At 40.4% G+C, this 18,066-nt stretch overlaps 1 protein-coding gene across 7 annotated transcripts in view; it reads right to left on the reverse strand.

The window, feature by feature from the left end:
- ARHGAP28 (Rho GTPase activating protein 28) overlaps positions 1-18,066 on the reverse strand; it is a 77,210-nt gene that overhangs the window by 14,473 nt on the left and 44,671 nt on the right. For 6 of the 7 annotated variants that reach the window (XM_019284024.3, XM_019284023.3, XM_019284027.3 and 3 more), the window contains exons 3-8: positions 16,271-16,488; positions 10,270-10,357; positions 8,182-8,339; positions 4,417-4,582; positions 4,213-4,304; positions 2,373-2,450 (exon numbers count right to left, since the gene is read on the reverse strand). In XM_019284024.3, coding sequence (XP_019139569.1) covers positions 2,373-2,450; positions 4,213-4,304; positions 4,417-4,582; positions 8,182-8,339; positions 10,270-10,357; positions 16,271-16,488 — 800 coding nt within the window. The remainder of the gene's footprint in view (positions 1-2,372; positions 2,451-4,212; positions 4,305-4,416; positions 4,583-8,181; positions 8,340-10,269; positions 10,358-16,270; positions 16,489-18,066) is intronic. The other variant, XM_019284028.3, reaches the window with a different exon arrangement.

Below are 18,066 nucleotides of genomic sequence, written 5' to 3' on the forward strand. Positions count from 1 at the left end.
AAAAAATTGTTGAGTTAAAAAGATTGAAGGCCAGTATCGTAATATAAGGATATCCATAAATAATGCAGTTTTCACAATTATTACTGGCCAAACACTGTCTTATCCCTGGGAAATTTGCTGCTGCTTTTTAGGAGACCATTTATGACAACATATATCTGTAGCAAATATTCAGTCTCAGATCTTGATTTTGTCAGACATACTTTAATATTATGCAAAAGGTTCAGTCCATTCTGGCAGAAAAGCTTTTAAAAATGAATTCTGTTTGCCATGTCTCACATGAATGGAAGGAAATTACATATCAAGTACAGTCACACATAATGAGGTAGAATGGTTGCACAAACGGAAGTAGAAAGTTGTTCAGGATTTGGCACATAATGTCACAGTCTCATTTTTACTAGCACATTTTACTGGTTTTAATCTGGGCTATCTCAGCTTCCTCTGTATTCCCATCCTTTGCAAATAACTGATACGAACACCTAGACTGAATTCTCTCCTGTAACTGACTGGAAATGTGGAACAGAAATCCTCACCTCATCAAAAGCACAAGAGGACAGAATTCTACTCCACATTTTTCTGCTGAGAACTGGGAAAAAGCCATAAAAATAGAAAGCAAGATTTTGGAAACACAAACATTATATATATATATACACACACTTACACTTTTATATATATCTCCACACAGGTAAGCATATATTTTACACACTCAATTCCCTCCCTCCCCTGCCTCGCATACATGTATTTATGTATGCATCCAATACTTTTAAAATGTGTGTTGCAATTTTTTTTAACATGACTGATCCTTCACTAGACAAATCATACAGTTTTGGTTCACTGGAGTTTTGTTACAGAGGAAAACTTGTATTCATGTCTTCTATTCTTTGTTTTATAGAAGAGTAACCTTTAATCATTTCCATATGCCTTTTCTTTCTCCAAACAAGACTGAAATAAAGTTGGAATGCCCTCAAGTCCTAATGTCATAATAATGTATGAAGGCTTTTGAAGAATGAAATCTGGATCTGCTTTGAAAAAGCCTCTCTCTTGCTCATTCCTTGTTGGACAGACTTAAATGAAACCAAAACTCAGATAATTTAAAACTTTCATATGGGCAGTTTAACTTACCACCTAGTGTAGGAGAGTTGCATGTAAAGTCGTATCTCATAGCAGCTCCCAGGATACAGGTTGTGAAAAAGAAGTGAACAAGACACAGTACAGTGTATGCAAAGAATATGAAAATAATTGAATTAGAGCACACTCCTGCTGTGTAATCTCAGTGGAGACGTTGGAAAAATTTGAGATTGTGTGAAGTAAGATTTAGGCATTTGTATGAAAAAATGGGGAAGCTGAGAAGTACAGGGCAAGTTAGGAGCTCCCTTCTGCAAGATGTGACTCTTTTCAAGGCCCTGGGTACTTTTATCAATGCACAGAGTCAAAGGAGCTGGGATGCTGCTGCCTATATTTGGAGTGTTTCACGTAATGCTGCTTTTTCTTATTCAGCCATTTTTATGATTCCTGGCCCACCAATGTTTAGCAATCCCCAACATTTGTGTGGCTGCTACAATGTTGAGACTTCCTGCCTCAGAATACAGAACTAGCTTTCTTGAGGATGAGAAAGCAGGAGTAGGATGTACTGTAAGGTGTTGCTTAAACCAGATCAAAAAAAGCCTAGGCAAAAAATAACCAAAAATCTGGGAAAGAGGTAGACACTACTAAGCCCAGAAAAAACCCAACCAAACAAAAAACTGCCTTGTTTTTCCAATTTGCCTCCTCCAGCTCCTGGAATCAAGTTGGTCTGGGGAAACAATTGCAAGTATTACTGGCCCACAGTGTCAGGTTATTGGGTTCCAATTATCCTGTGTTCATAGCCCACAAATAGCCTGTGAAAATCCAGTACTTCAGGCTGCCAGCAGTGAAGAGAGGATAAATTTCTCTCACTTGGAACACAAAACTGCAAGATCACAGATGATAAATGAAAAATAAAATGACACAGAGGTTAAAATGACATAGAATAAGATGTTTATCTGATGTTCACTCAGTTTAGAAACTCTGAATTTCTGAAATAAATTAAAACAGAGATAAGATCACAACAATTTTGGATGACAGAGATAAACTGAAAAGATGTCTCAAAGTTTTGTGGGGAAAAGTTGCATTCAACATCAAGTCTGTGCTTTATATAGAACATTAACTAAAGCAATAGACCAAATGTTCTGTGATTTATTGGTTCCCAGGAACTAATCTGACCTTTCACTGGCAGGAGTAGGAATGCTGAACTACACAGATCAGTATTTATGAGCAGTCTGAATTTGTGTGAATGCTGTATTATTTTACATAGATATTGTGGTCCAGAAGATGGAAAACTTGGCTTGAGTGTATACCTTGACTCTGGAGGCAGATCCAGGAACTCGTAGAATTCCTTCAGTTTCCAAACCTGTTTCCTCAAGCTTGAGCAGCAGCTGTAAGAAGAGACAACAAAATTGAAGAAAATATTCAGAAATGCTTAAGAATACTGTTGACTTTTTTTCAATCCAGGTATCCTTGAAACTAATCTGGAAAAGATACATTTCTATGGAATCTGCTAATGGAAACAAGCCAGCTCATGTGAATAAACCTGCCTAATTTGTTCTCCATATTCCTGACCCTGAAGTAAGGAGGATACAGAGTATAGAAAACTGCTAATGCTATAGGCCCCTCTGTCCTTGAATTGAGAGTTGGTACTGCTATAGAACAATTAATACATAAATGTATTAATAAAAGAGCAGATATACTTAAATACAATGGTGTTTTGAAGGAAAAATAACCTCTGAGAAATGTTTAAGTGTGCCCCAAGAGCACAATGGAAATGCCTATAGATAACATAGGTATTTTGGAACTGAGAACTCAGATTAGAAAATGATCCCAGGGTATTTTATTTTGAAATTTCTGTGAATAGAGGACTAAAGTTTCCACTCTAATTTGTTATTAAAAAAAAAAAAAAAGGTTTGGTTTTACATAATTTTGAACATAGAGGAAAAAAATAATTTCCCAGCATTTAATCATACAGTTCTGGATTTTCACCACCAGATCTGCTTCCTGCCCTAGCCTGGATTCTTCTAATTTCCCACGGGATTGATGCCTTAGGTTTTAACTTTTGTATTTTTCAAATCCTGTACTGCTTAGTGTGTAACTCTGAAACTTCTTCTAGCCTGTTAGATACTGTTCTCCCATTCTGGTTAGACATAACAAACCATCTCTAGGTTTGCACTTCAAGGACACCTTGTTGTCCCAGGCCCTGAAATATGTAAATTAAAGCCTCTGAATGGGGGGGCAAACTTGGGGTAATTACTTCATTACCTGAAATTGTAATTGGAGAATTAACCCTGATATGCAAATGGACCAAACTTACAAAACTGTGAAAAACCTGTGACCCAGGGTCCATCTTGGGTGGAGCCCCTCAGGGGCTTTTGACTGCCCAAGGAGTACCTATTGAAGGGCCCTCAATAAATACCCACTTTTATTCCTTTGATCTTATCTAGCCTCTGTTTACAGGTAGCCACTTCAAGGCATCAGTTCCTTGACAGGGAAGCAGTGGAGCTGATTGTAAAGACATGTAAATGTTCAAGTTGTGTCAGTCTTTCCCCTGACACTTCTCCTTTTGTCAGTAATTACAGGGAAATCTGTTGCAGTTTTGAGTCCATGTAAATCTGTGCAATTGCACATGTACTTGTGTCTGTGTACCTACCTCCAAGACATCCACTGGGCATCTCCGTACAGCCAAATTCTTATAAATACCCTTGTCTTGCCATACAAACCTCAATGAGAAGATACCCCTTCCATTCTGGAAATAGTAGCTAAGTAATACCTATGGTTTGAATTAATGTTAAAGTCAGACTCCCGAGACAACTCATCTCTGCCACTTCTGCACACACCATTTTGCATGGCTCTCTAATTTAATGAAAAAGGGAAACAAAGACATTTGTTTCCCAAAGTTTCCTGCGTGGTATCACATAATTACAATTCAAAAAGGGTCCCCACCACAAATAAAACACCAAAAAAGGAGGAAATTTTCTCTCCTTGTCACAAAATTTTCAAACCACAATACTCAGTCAAACAGTCTGTAGACACCTGCCAGTCTGTAAAGCCTGCATCTTCTCTTATCTGATGACACTTTTGAGTGTCAATACAAATGGTGGAAAAGCAAATATTAGTGAGTGACCAAGCAGGCCAGATGATACTCACTTTTTGGAAGATAAGGGGCACTTTTATTCCAGGAACCTTCTTTTGATCATTCTCCAGCAGTACAGTCAGAGGGACTCCGAAAAGACCATTCTCTTAAAAACAATAACAGCAAATGTGAAAACGAGAAAACACAGCCTCGTAAGCATCTTCTTTCAAAGCTGATTGACATGAAGGTGACTGCAAAGGGGATGCCACACACGGTACCTCGTCCCCGCACCCTCTCCACACGGTTCCTCTTCAGTTCCACGCCCAGCGCGTCGTAGAAAGCCGTGAGCTCAATCAGGGAGAGGTAGCGGATCTTCTTCATGTCTTCAGGAGAGAGGTCCCCAACCTCTGTCAGTCCGAACCGGCTTTTCCGAACAATGAATTTCTACAGTAGAGATGGGTCGCATCTTTATTTGCACAAAAATTACAGGAAATGAATTTTTGTTTCAAAAGAAGCGCCCGTATTGGCGCATGGGATTGGAAGTCATGTTAGGGTAGATGGATAACAACAGGGAGACTAACTATAGCCCTCTATATTGGCCTGGTGTGGTGACATAGCTTGCATCCACCTGAACGTAAAATTGAGCTGCTTGCTCACCATGCTCCCTTGCAGTGTGACTGGGAGGTGGTGCTGAAGCACCTCAGTGCCTGTAGTCCTGCTGGGACAAATGAGTTACGTGCTTCTTTTAAACATTTTTACCGGTTTCAGCAGGATGCAGCATTTTGCTCTGCTTCTGCCTTCCCCAAAATGTCTTTGAATGCTGTTGAAGTCGCTGACACGGTTAATCATGGATATGGTTGTATATCAATTGGTGTGTGTAATGAATCCATGCCTGCTTTGCATAACGCTATTAATTTATGAGGACTTACAGGGGAGTTCAAACTAAAGATCCGAAGAAAAGCCCAGAAGCAAAATTGCTTAGTCCAGAAGCCAACACGACAACTTAGTGGTATTTTTTTATTACTCAAGAAGCATTTAGGCTTAGAAACAGGACTCCCAGCAGCTAAGAAATCATTTGCTCAAGTAGACTTGAACTAAACGGTACTGAGTAACTCGGGGGCATGTGAAGATGTCTACATATTTTAGAAACTGCAGCATCGTGGACCAGAGCCAGGAATGTTGTGTCATGACAGATGCATTTGTACAAATGTCAAAAAGAACAAACACCCATCAGTTTCTGACATAATTGTTAGACCTAACAACGAAGTCGTAGTAAAAAACCTGCTTTTCAAAGGACTGTGGGTCTTTGGTATTGTATGGTTTTTTAATTTATTGTAATTTAAACCAGGAACTTTTAGTCAGAGGTATAAATAAATAGTGTTACAAAACGTCTCTTTGCTTTAGGTAGCTGAGTGGAAACTCAGCCTCCAGCAATGTTTTGCTTCTGGAGATTTCAGCTCAGCCCTTCATTTTTTTAAAAAAATTGGAATTCAGAATGTTTAACCCATTTTTAAATTAAGCCAGTCAAACTGATTAAGAAAAAGGTAAACACCCCCCCCCCCCCCCCAAACCAAACCAAAAATTAAACTTCAGATTTCAAAAGGAAGAGAGTACAATGGACATCTAAATCGTGTAGTTTAAGACTTTCTACATTACTTTGCACATGGTTTTTCAATAGGGGTTAATAATAATTGGGGGAGAAAGAGTGTAGGGAATGGAATAACTTATTTATGTGCTGCCTGGGGCATTTTTAGGCCAGAATATTCCCTCCTTAGAATGCAGCAATTCCACTGCTACCCTTATTCTGAGACAATGTAACAAAAGCTGCATGGGGGGATAGCCTTCTGATGATACATAAAATACTACAGAATATCTACACATTTTGGTTCCAGTGATGCAAAAAGTGCAAAAGTAGTCAAAATGCAATAAATCACCTTGAAAAAAAGGAAAAAAATCAGATTGTATACATATATTTTCTGGGGGGAAAGAAAAAAATTCCAAGCACTGCAAAACTGATTGAAAAGGCTGCTACAAAGATTTTCCACAGTGTCTGTTTGACTCCTAGGGTCACTGTGATGTGATGCTGTGGTTAATACAAATTTTAGGGCTGGCCATCATTCTTCTGTCTTGTGTCACAATTTTCTAGTGGTTTTTCTTAAAGTGGTGTAGTATGCAGGTCTGAAGGAGGCTGTGCTATCCTGAAATTAGATTACTAACCTTTTTGGCTAAGGACCGTGTCTGATATTTTGCCACGTTGTTTCTATGTGGAATTATGCAGCATACTCAGTCTCGTAGTTCTGTAATATCTTCAACTAAGTCACAAGGATCATGGTCCCACGCTGGGGAAATCACATGTACATCGGGGAAATCCCTACGCTCCTGGGGACATCCAGTTGATTCTTCTAGGAGTCAGGGGACTCCCTGCATGCAGGGGACATGCTATTTTGTGATATATAATATCTCTCTGTGCAACTCTGTACACACTATCAATAAAGCTGCCTATGCTCTCAGAGCCTCCCTGGAAAAAGTGTGATGTTGCTCAGCCTCCAGTGCAGCCCCGCTGTCCCACCATGGGGAAGGAGGGACAGTCCTTCCGAGTGTAGGTGACTGGTTGCTCAGTGTAACAGAGTGAGAGGTGATTTTTCTGCTGAGGCCCATTACGGTCTGAGTCATTATGGGAAAAAACCAAGTACCACAAGTGGCAGCAGATGAAGTAAGGGAAAGGCCAACATCAACAGCTATGATTGTTGACTTTATTCAGAAACTCTCTGCAGTGAGCTGGCATGTTTCTTGTGTGGTCTTCTGAGCTCACAAAATTATGTCCTGCATGCAGAGCGTTCAACTCCAGCGCAATACTGGCGTTTTCTAAAACTTATCAATTATGAAGCCACAGATCCATGATACTCAATGTAGCATCGTCTCTTCCCTCTTTGTCATCAGTTTCTCTGCTCTGTCAACTGGGAGCTGTCTGAGCTGTTACAGAGAACAATTTGTGGGTGTGCATGTGTTTTAGTAAACACCAAAATCATGATGAGTGCAGAGATACCCTTACTCTTCACAAGACACCAAGTTACCGCCACAAAAAACCCCAACCAACCAAAGACACAAAAAAGGCACAGGGATTTCACGTAAGTTAGGTAATTTACTTGGTGTCTTATCATTCAACATGGAAGCTTACTTCTGCATCTCAGCTTCCTCTTCCTTGGTGGAATCTGATATGGACAACTGAATAATTCTCAGATAATTCAATATCTGTATGGGTTGTAACAATTTCAGATTAGTTTGGGACCTCAGGACATCACAACATTCAGGAAATTCTTCCAAATAATTCACATCCATTTCATACATGTCACTAAAGAGGTGGTATTGCAAGCACTACATTAAACCTCCAGTTTTCAGTGATGGAAGTTGTGAGGGCTGATGGAAGTAGAAAATTGACTTCCATGACTTCACAAAATAATTCCAGATAATGACAAAACTGCTCATTGTATGTCTGGTTGGATGACATGGCAAACTTTTCCTGAACAATTCATGTAGTATCTCCTACAGTGTGATTGCACTCAATACTGACTGGAGACAGCCAGTACTGCTGCAGGACTAAGGTTTGCTTTCCTCCCTCCATCTGCAAAGCAATTTTAAATCCATGTGTTATGAAAGGCAGATAATCTGTGGGGGAAAAAGTAGGAAAGCAGACCAGTAATGAAAATGATTGTTAGTTTTAATGCCAGTAAGAAGTTTTTATTTCTGTATGAAAAAATGATGGATGATGCAATATTTGTGGACTGAGCTACTCATACTCATCTGGGTGCACATGTTCATGATGGGTGCAAGTAAAAATGTGGCTTGGATACCCATATTAACTTTGGTGCCTCCCTGGGAATCAATCACAGGCAGTAGGCAGGCACAGTGAGAAGTCTCTACAAAGCACACGCTGCAAAGGACAGATCACGTGTCTGAACAGACTCCAGTGTGCTGGGGATATAAAGCAGGAAATTGCTGTGTTAAAGAAAACAATTGAGGAAATACATGGAGAAGAAACTTACTGGCAAAGCCGAGTCTTCCTTTTTGAACCTCTGGTTTTTTGGCCACTCTTGGGTTTTTGGAAGGACTGTAATGGATTCTGAGAAAGAGACCTCATAGGAGAGCTCTTCTGTTATGGATGGGCTGCCTTTATCTATTCCACAGTCTAGACAGCTCTTAGCTGAAAATAAGGGAAATTGTATATGAATGATGAATAGATGCTTGCATTTAGTACAGAGACATTAAAAAATTGAACCAAGATGACAAAATTCTTGAGAAAGTAATAAAGGAAGTGCTTCGAAGAAGAATTTCAGTGCAAACCACAGCATGTTCCTGTTTTGTCTCGAGGAAATAACCCCTTAGAAATAAAATCCCTATTTTCTTTTTAGATTATTTAACTTGTTGTTTTCTGTGAGAAAGATAGTCAAGCTGGAACTTCCTGTTTATCAGGAATTACCAAGTTTTTGTACTCCATCCTTGTCTACCCAGGCCAGCAAACTGTGGTGGCACTTGTCAAATGAACAATTAAAAACAAAAGGTCTTGACAGAAAAATGCTGTTGACACAGTTTCTCAGGTTACTGGTGACTTATTTACAATCACAAGACATTGTGCATATATTTTATGTGGTCACATACACATATTTCTCATTGTTGATAGTTTAGGTGTGTAGGACCAAAACAGGACAAAATGTACAATATTCCAGTTTGAAAAATGCTAAATCTACTGGCATTTCTAGTAGATACTGTGAAATGACTTATTGCTCTTCTGTAAAATTTAGTCACCTCCTTAAATTACTGGATGTCAGAGGAAAATTTTTCAAATCAGTACAATCAAGTCCAGAAATATGCTATTGTCATGGAGGCCAAAGTGTGATAACATACATGAGTTCCAGGGTTGCCAGCTTTCCTGATGGATGTCTAGTATCTCAGGTCAATTTTTAGTTTTTCTGTAAGGTTCAGGTCCTAAACCCAGTTGGGATGGAATAATAAATTTAATTGAAAGTGAAGTAAAATTTCAGCCCTCAAGACTGCAGAGAGAATTTACTAGCATGACACAAGAGTACTCAAAAGCCATGGCAATCAGAAAGTGAATTAAAAAACATTACATGTCTTATAAACCTGTGCATGCCCCATGTTCTCTGAATCATTGCAATTACAGTTACAGGGACTTTTTTGCAACACCATTTATTTTACAAGTCTGATATGAAGAAAGTTAAGTGTGTTATTAAGTGGCTTCTGGTTTCTGTACTGTGGCTTTAGTTTTTGTGTAATGTCCAAGCCATTTAAGATGTTTTCCATCTTTCTTTCCACCCTTGGACCTGGGACCACAGACTGCTCATAGTACCCCTGGGCATTTGGTTCCGCATTTGTTTCAGCAGAACTGCTTGCAGAACAAAAGTATCAGCAGAGCAGCTCTTGCCAACAAGGAAAATGTCTGTGGCACTGTATCCAAAGATAAATAGCCAAGGGAAGTATTTAGAAATTTGGATATTAATATTCCTTTAGTTAAGCCCTGAACAATGGTGATGGGAAGAGCTTTCAAACTAAAAGATGGACATTCTCATGGGTGGTTGCTGACAATTATCCAGACACTGAGTACAGAAGAGCTATTACTTTCATTAGCACTGCCAATCACTGTCAGGGCAAAGCATTTAAGGGATAAGACCATTCATAGATCAGAACAATAGGGCAGAACCAGGAAAACTACAAATTTCTAATACTACAGTTTCTGCAGTACTGGAGAAGAAGTGTGGAGGAAACATGCCTCTTTTTTTTTTGGCTTGCACCAAGAAAATATACTGATGACGTATTTTGGACAAATTCTGCACCATATTGTTTACAGATTATTTTTACATTCCCAGCCTTGCAATGATCAGCATTTTTTAGATGCTGATCCCTCAAGGGCAACAGTCTGTGTCTGTACAACACTGGTCTTTAGTGGGAAACTTTGGTTCCTGCATGACAATAAGCTGACAATGATCTTGTCAAGGAAATACATGCAGCACTGCCCCAACATGAAAGGGGACTAACCTCTGAACCACAAAAGGGTCTTTCTGTCTGTCATTTTACTAGGAGGAAAGTGAACACTGGTTACATGTTGTCATACTCACAGCTAACTGATTTCCAAACTGGCTTCTGCCCAGGAAGCTGGATACCATTAGAAGATACTGGTGACACTGGAACTGTCTCAAATGTGGGCTGATAGGCAAGGAAAAACGATCAGACTGCAGTGAAGGTAAACGCCTACGGACAGAAACTGCTACAGTTCAAGCAACGGTGTATCATTCCCAGCTTACACTCTTTTGACAAGATTAAGCAACCTGTTGTGATTCTTCAGGGTGTATTTTTCATAGCCAAGCCTGAAAATCAGTCTTCCCCAAGACTGCACAGATTTGGACCATGTGGAAGTCAGTACTATTGCAGCTTGCTGTACCTAATGAGTCCTGTCCTATAAAATGACTGAAATTAGCTAAGTAAATTGCCGTACAGAATTAGACTAACCGAAAGGTCCTCCTCAAATTGTAAATCATTCTGGCTTTAATCATTTTGGCCACAAATCTTTTTGAAGACTCTCTGGCACATGTTGAGTACTACTATTCTCAGGGACCTGTCAGAAATCAGTCTGTCTGCTACTTCTTGTGATTTGGGCTCCAGAAAGTTATTAATAGATGGATGTCCTCCCATAGGTTATACACTAATACTTGTATCAGTGAACCGCAAAAAAAAACTTGGGGGAACAAAGAAACATTTTCTATAGTCAAATTCATTTCGTTTCACTCCAGAAATCATTCTGCACTGCAGAGAAGTGTCTTGGCAGCCCAGGGGGTGACTTTGAAGCACTGTCACTTCTTCTTAGCAGTGGAGTTTTGGCCTTGTCCTCAGCAGTTTTGTGGCCCATATGGACAAATCTGAGTGTTTGTGTTCCATGGGCAGTAGCAGCTCAACTATTTGTTCTTGAGTAAAAAAAGAGCAAACAAAAACAAGGTCAGGAATTTAAAAAATGCTCTGAAGTTTACTCAGTGAAAATAACCACAATGTTTCAAACCTGTCTTATATTTTTTCTGCTGTTATTTGCATCCTTGTGGGAGTCCCTGAAGCCCGCAGCCTTTCTCAAACCTGCTGTCTCACCCGCCCTGAGCCTGATGGAGCAGACCCAGTTTTCCAGCTGAACCCGCAGCTCTGGGCCCCCATGAGTCCTCAGTATGTCTTTAAATCACTCTTCAAATTGCTAAGTCAGCTGTTTATCAACAAGTAGCAATGCCTCGGGGCAGAAATTCTGTTTTCCTCAGTTGTGGTCAATATGTGGAGCATTCAGGCTGCTAAAAAATGGCAGATATTTAAAAGACAGACAGTTCTTCCAATTGGAAGCCCGAAATAATGTTGCAGTTGTTTTATTCAATTTATGCCCTGAGCTATTCGGGTAACAAAGTGAAAGGAATGAGGGACTTGTCTTTACAAACAAGCTGTGGGCCTGCTGGTAGATAAAACTAGTACTGAGAGATAAAAGAAACAATGGGAAGGATTCCACTGATTGATGAATGGAAAGAAAGAGATCTGTCTTTACAAATAAATTATAGGTCTGCTGATAAATGAAATTGGATATTGAAAGATGAAAAAAACAATGGGAAGAACCATAAATTCCATAAGAATTAAAATAAAGGGGATGGGAGGGATTATACATTAGAAGGGAGTCTTAGGCATTTTGGGGAGTCTGTACCTCCCAAGTACCTCAGCCAATGGGGAAAGAGAGAGGGAAATGCGGTAAGGAAATTAGGATAAATAGGAGGCTGCGCTCTCCAAAAATTTGAGAGACACCAGGGGAAATGCCCCATGGCCTCTCCCCTTATTTGAATAAAGTAACAGGACTCCTCTGTCTCCTTTTTGGACATAAACCTCTGTTGTTTGTGGATTAATTTTCCTGACAAAAGTCAAATGTAACATGAATATAATCTCTCCTGAGAGAGTCCATTCAGTGGCTTGTGAACTTGATAGCAAGCAGGATTTGAGTCACATGGACTTCCTATGCCAGAAGACTGTAAGGACCATTGATTTTTTAGAAATGAGAACTGGATGCTTTTATGATAAAATCCCACAATATTTTCACAAAAAGCTTCAGGACATAAAAAAGTACTATAAAGTTCAGGTGGGAGTATAGAAGTGGAGATATGGCTAAACTTGCCTCAGCAATTTGGGAAAATCAACCATAAAAGTAGTTATGCTTCTCCTCAAGATCCAGATGGAGAAATTAATGGTAAACATTAGCAACTGGCTCATCTACTTTCAGTGCTCAAAATGTCTGACCCTGTGAACAGTATTCAGAACAGATTTACAGTCAGTCAAGTTTATTAATTAAAAAATGCTTCCAGCCTTGTTACAGGAGTGAAATGAGTCGTGAAGCACCTGCAGTAACCTGGTTCTGATAAGCAGGGCAGAGCTGGCAGACACGGATGTGGAAGATGGAGTGGACTGCACACCTCTGCCTGGCACCCAGCAGGGCTGGCAGCAGGCTGCTCTAGCCTGGAGCAATTGAATAATGTGAACTGTGCACAATAACTGGGGTACCTAAAAATGTCATATCCTCAGTCCCATTTCCCAGCCTTCACAGCGAGAGTGTATAAAGAAACCAAATCTGTGTCTCCTTTGTGAAAATGTCTTCCTTTCCCCCACCTTGACTTTTTAAAATCTTAGGGTAAGATGTAAAAATGAAGGGAAGACTGGGAATAAAACCTTTTTAATGCATGAATTTAAAGATCCACATTATTTCTGTAGTATAAAAGAAAATTAAAGAACTTTTGAAGATCTTCTCTCAATGAATGTGAAAGACCAAGAGTCAAATTGTGTCCTTAAATAAACTGGGACAGCTTTAGTCATTTTCCTGGGGCTCCAGCAAAGGTGAGGCTTCCCCTATCCTGATTTCTGACTGAAAGTGATTGTATGAAAAATGAGCCCACTGTTTGCTGCCCAAATATACGCAGGAATTTCCAATGGGAAGAGGAAATCAGAAGAGCAGGGAGAGGATGGAGATGAGGTAGACAGTTCTTTAGTAGCTACCCTCATTGTAGAAGATGTAAAACCATATCATTGGAGCACCAAAGAGACCAAATGTTATTTTCAGCCCTGCAGCTAAGGGAAATAAAGGCAAAGGAGGATAACCTTATAGCTCTGGCCAGGATCCAATTTTCCCATGCTTTGAATATATTCATATTTCCAAGTACTGCCATCATAAACACCTTTTACATGCAAAGAGCTCTGGGTTAGTTAGTGATTCTTCTTTAACTAGGACATGATTTTGTCACACATTGCTGAAGTAAAATGCTTGTAAAAACTCTTCAGGAGTTTTAGTTAATTGCAACATACAGGGTAGGGCTGTTAATGAGCACAGTGCTTCATTTCCTCTCTTCAATAACAGAATCAATGTATGAGTGTCCCCCATTTGTATTCTGCTGTTGATTTTTCTAGGCTCTGAGCACTAGCAGAGCCGATAGCTTCTGATGGAAGCGGCAGGGTACCAGCAGGAAGGAAAATCAGGCCACTGTGATTAATAAACCATCCAATTTAAAACTTGGTAGTGTGGCTGTCAGTGGAGTCTGCTGGCTGTAGACCTGTCTGAAGCAGAGCAAAAGCATCTCAGCGTGGACAGGCTGCTCTATGTGCCAAGGTATGGCTCTTGGAAGGGTGATCTCCCACAGGGGTAGCTTTTTGCCCCTAGGAATCATGGCACATGAGGGCATGGACCTCAAGGCAGGATGGCTGGAAAAGCACCCCTTCGTCTGTGGTGACTCATGTAGAGCCTGGCCACTAGGCAGTAGTAGCAAAACATCTGGCAGGCAGAGTTTTTTCAGAACAGAGAGAAAAAAACTGGGGCAAATCTATCTTTTTCTTCCCCCACTCCAGATGACAACTAATTTATGCCTCTTTAGTGGTCCCCTAAATCTCATTTCAGGTGACCCTAGTGAGCTAATCACCTTTTCTCTCATTATTAGCCAAGGAAGAGAGTAATCCACCCTGTGACCCATCCCTCTAGCTCTTGTGATCCTTAGGTTGGTGGGAAGAGGGTGTAAATCCATCCTCCTAATGGGGAGGATTATAGAGTTATGTGAAACAATTAGAGCTGGTTTGCTATTTACAGCACGTTTACTTCTTCCCTTCCCAGCTAAAAGGCAGGATGGGAAAGCAAAACTCCATGTCATTTCAAGCAGTCTCCTTACCAGCCTCTTTTCCACAGCTGTGCTGAAAAGATTTGCCCCCTCCCATCCCCTGTCACTCTTTTCTTTTGGCTGGCTTGTTTTTAATGTGCTTCTCCTCCCTGTTCATCACAAAGATTCACCAGCAGCTGTAGGGCCACGCCCAAAGAGGCAGCAACGCCCCAGGGACTGCTGACACCCCCTTAAAAAGGCTACTTGGGAAACCCTTGGGTCAGGGACACAAGCCCTTCTGAAGTGTGTTTATCCCTGAAGGGATGATAATTAGGACAAAGTTTCTGAATCCTGTAACAAGAAGGAGAGATAGGAGCACTGGTGAATAGGAAAATTAAGAGTCTTGGGGCCTTGCAGGCTTTTAGAAATACAATGTTTCACAGCCTGCTGGAGGGAGGTGATGGGGTGGGCTGCAGTAGTGTTTGTGCATCTGTGTTTGACGTCTAAGTAAGCACTTACAGAACTGCATATTTTTGTGGGAAGAAGAATTAGAAGACAATTACTCATTTGATCTTATCTTTCAGACTTTCACAATGCAGAACTAGTGAGTGAACTGAATTTTGGAGGAGGTAAAACACTGATTTGAAGGGCAATGACTCTGAAGATCCAAGTTCCTTTTCCAATTGAGAAACTTCAGCAATTGAGAAGGGGAAAAATAAGCAGGTCAAAAATAGATCAATAATGTGACCATCTGAGAGGAAATATACAACATTTATTCTGCTGATTGAAACTTATTAGGAAACATAAGCTTTTGTAAAAAAAATTAAACATCTTAAGGTTTGCAGATACTTGAATCAGGATAAGTGGGCTAAGCTAATTAGAAGTACCACCAGCTTTTTAATGTTCATGAAAACATGCCTGATGTTTTCTCATGAAAGAAAGACTGCCCACAGGAAACTACCGGACACTTCTGGATGTATTGGTGGGATATGTGCAAGAGGTTAAAGAGAATTCAGATACTTAGTTTGGAGATAAATAATTTAATTATCTGGCCATTGTATCTTTGTAATCTTAACATAACTATGCAGCTACAATTTTGTTTCCCAATTTTTCTTTTAATTAATCCAATATATCAAACCTTGAGGAGAAGGTAGAAAACACAGGAAGGGACAAAGTGATATCTAATGAAAAATAGTTTCTTGGAGTTCTGCAATGGCAAAAATTTTAATATTAATTTCACAGGTGAGCTTGTGAACTTACTGGTGACTCCACTGAAGATATCATGAGTGATAAACATAAAATCATGCGTGTTGCTTTGAGCAGTGGACTAAGCTCACACAGTTGACTGCATTCACCAGAATCAAAACATGTGGTGACAGGAACTTGTGCATTCAGAGCTATCCTCAGGGAAAAGTGGAGGAAACCTCCAGAGGTACTGCTGATTTCTGAAGCCATGAAGCAAATGAACAGTTAATAGGTTTTCATTTGCCACGTTAGTGAAATGTAACTGCCAGTGTACAAGTTACAATCATGCTGGCAGGTGTTTAATTGCTTATGCATATCTGAATCCCAGTTGCTTCATGAGACCAGTTTTACTTCACTGCTGAGACTGCTGAGTAAATAGCAAGTGTCCCCAGAAGCCATCAAAAATTTGAATAGGTGCCAAGGGTAACTCACCAATTTCCAAAAAATAAAGGCGTAAATGTTAGTCTTGATAGGAGGTTGCATGAGGAAGGCTGGTAACAGATACAACGTTATGTTACAGGTTAGTTACAAAACTGTGTAACATCTATCGTATTTGGTTTCTTCCTTTCCTCTCAAATGTAGTGTGTACAGTCTGGTCCTAGGGTCAGAAACTGTAAATGGCCGTCTGTGCACTGTCAGTAGGAAAGGGTTCCTGTCTGGCACAAACCTTGGCGAGCTACTTGCAAACTGCATAAAAATTAAGATCAAAGACATTCACGAGGATACTTACAGAAGAGTCACTGGTGCCAAAGATGTCTCGCACATCCCGGACTGTGTGCTTGTTCTTCTTCCTCAGGGTCTGAGTGTAGGTGTTGTACCTCTTCTGTACAGCAGCAGCTTGAGTTCTGGTCAGAGTGGACAGCAGGGCTTGGCCATCCTCCTCTTCAGCTCCTGAGATCAGTGTGGATAAACCTACATCTTGCAGCCATTCTGCCTCCAGTTCTCCTTCTGTTGAGAAAGACAGCACGTTAATAAGCCTGACAGTGGAGGGTGAGGGGGCTGAAGGAAAGGAGTTGGCATGACAGACTGCTACCCCAGCCTTTACCTTGAGAATACTCTAATTCCCACCTTTCTTAGGCCAAAAGTGCAAGTTAAATTAGTTTTGTAAACATACTGTCAACTTTCAGTTTGTCAGCGTCTGCACAGCAGAGGCGTATGAGGAGAACAGAAGAGGCATTTCATCAGCATATGCATGTGAGGAAGGCAGCAGGGTAACCAGCCTGACAAAGCAAGGCCCCTGGAAATTAACCCCTAATTCAAGAGCATAAATCCCCTCAGTTACCATTTGCACCACGCTCACCATTTGTAGCATGCTGTACTGGAGAAGGCCATTTGGCTGATGGAAAGTAAATTGGTATTCCAATTCAAATGAACAGAAATACTGAAGGCATGTATACAACAGAACGATGTATTTGCACACTAATGATGCAATTTGAGATTCCAGAGGGTTGGCTGGTAGTCAGACAGCTAGTGAAGAAGCCACACTGAGAGAAGGGTGGTATCCACCTAGTCCAATTGCTTGTTTTCAACAAGATGATTAAGAACCAGAGCTGCTCACTAAAGAACAAAGCTCAGGAAGGGGTAGATGTCCAAGAGGTCATGTAGGGAAGGAAGATGCAGAAATAGCCATCATTGCATGCTAGGTATCATCCTAACTTCTAATGATTACAGACTCACTAGCACTGTACACCCCAGTGTTTCTTGGTATCTCAGTTAGTGACTAATATCTTCTTTAGACCTGTTCAATACCTGCTTCCCAACTGGCTCAATACTGTAATTGGTTCCATAGTGAGGTTATGCATTGTGGGAAGAATTGTTTTCGATCCTGGCTCTACTAGACATGGCAGAAGCTTCTGGCATCTTTTCACAGAGCCACACCTGCCGTCCCCTCACTACCAAAACCTGTCCATGTGAAGACAATACAGGTTTCCAGCTTGCTACCTGTTACATTAAATGAATATGCCCTATCATTATTTGACTGGGAGAAGGTCCCCACCTACCTTTTCTGCATCACTCAGTAATTTTGAATTTTGCTGTCATTGTTTTTGATTTGTGGTCTTTTTCAAGTAAGCAGTCATAGTCTTTTAAAATTTCTCTTCACATAGAAGATTTTGAGGTCCTTCATTTCAGTTTTGTGTGCAATCCCAGCTCAGCAGTAAGCTGCTTGACACAAGAGAGTAATTTCGTTCCAGCCCTGACTGAAGAAGAGGTACTACAAATAAACATGTCAAACAGGAAATGGATTCATTTGCAGCATGTTCTATAAAACAACTTCTCAATGCACTTATTGTTCTTGTCCCAGTGCCAGTCTTAATGGCAGGTTGGTATTTCCACTATCCCTTTATTGCCTCTTCTTGACATCAGAATGCAGGCTGATTGATGGACACCAGTTTGCTGCACTTTGGCAGTTAGATACACAAAAGAGAAAATTACAGGACTGGGCTGTAGGGACAAGCAAAAGCATCTTATGCATGTGCCATCACTGACTTCATTGTTAACTGCCCTGCCTCTTTACAAAGCACTACA

The sequence above is a fragment of the Corvus cornix genome, chromosome 2 (genome assembly GCF_000738735.6).
Source record: "Corvus cornix cornix isolate S_Up_H32 chromosome 2, ASM73873v5, whole genome shotgun sequence".
NCBI lineage: Eukaryota > Metazoa > Chordata > Aves > Passeriformes > Corvidae > Corvus > Corvus cornix.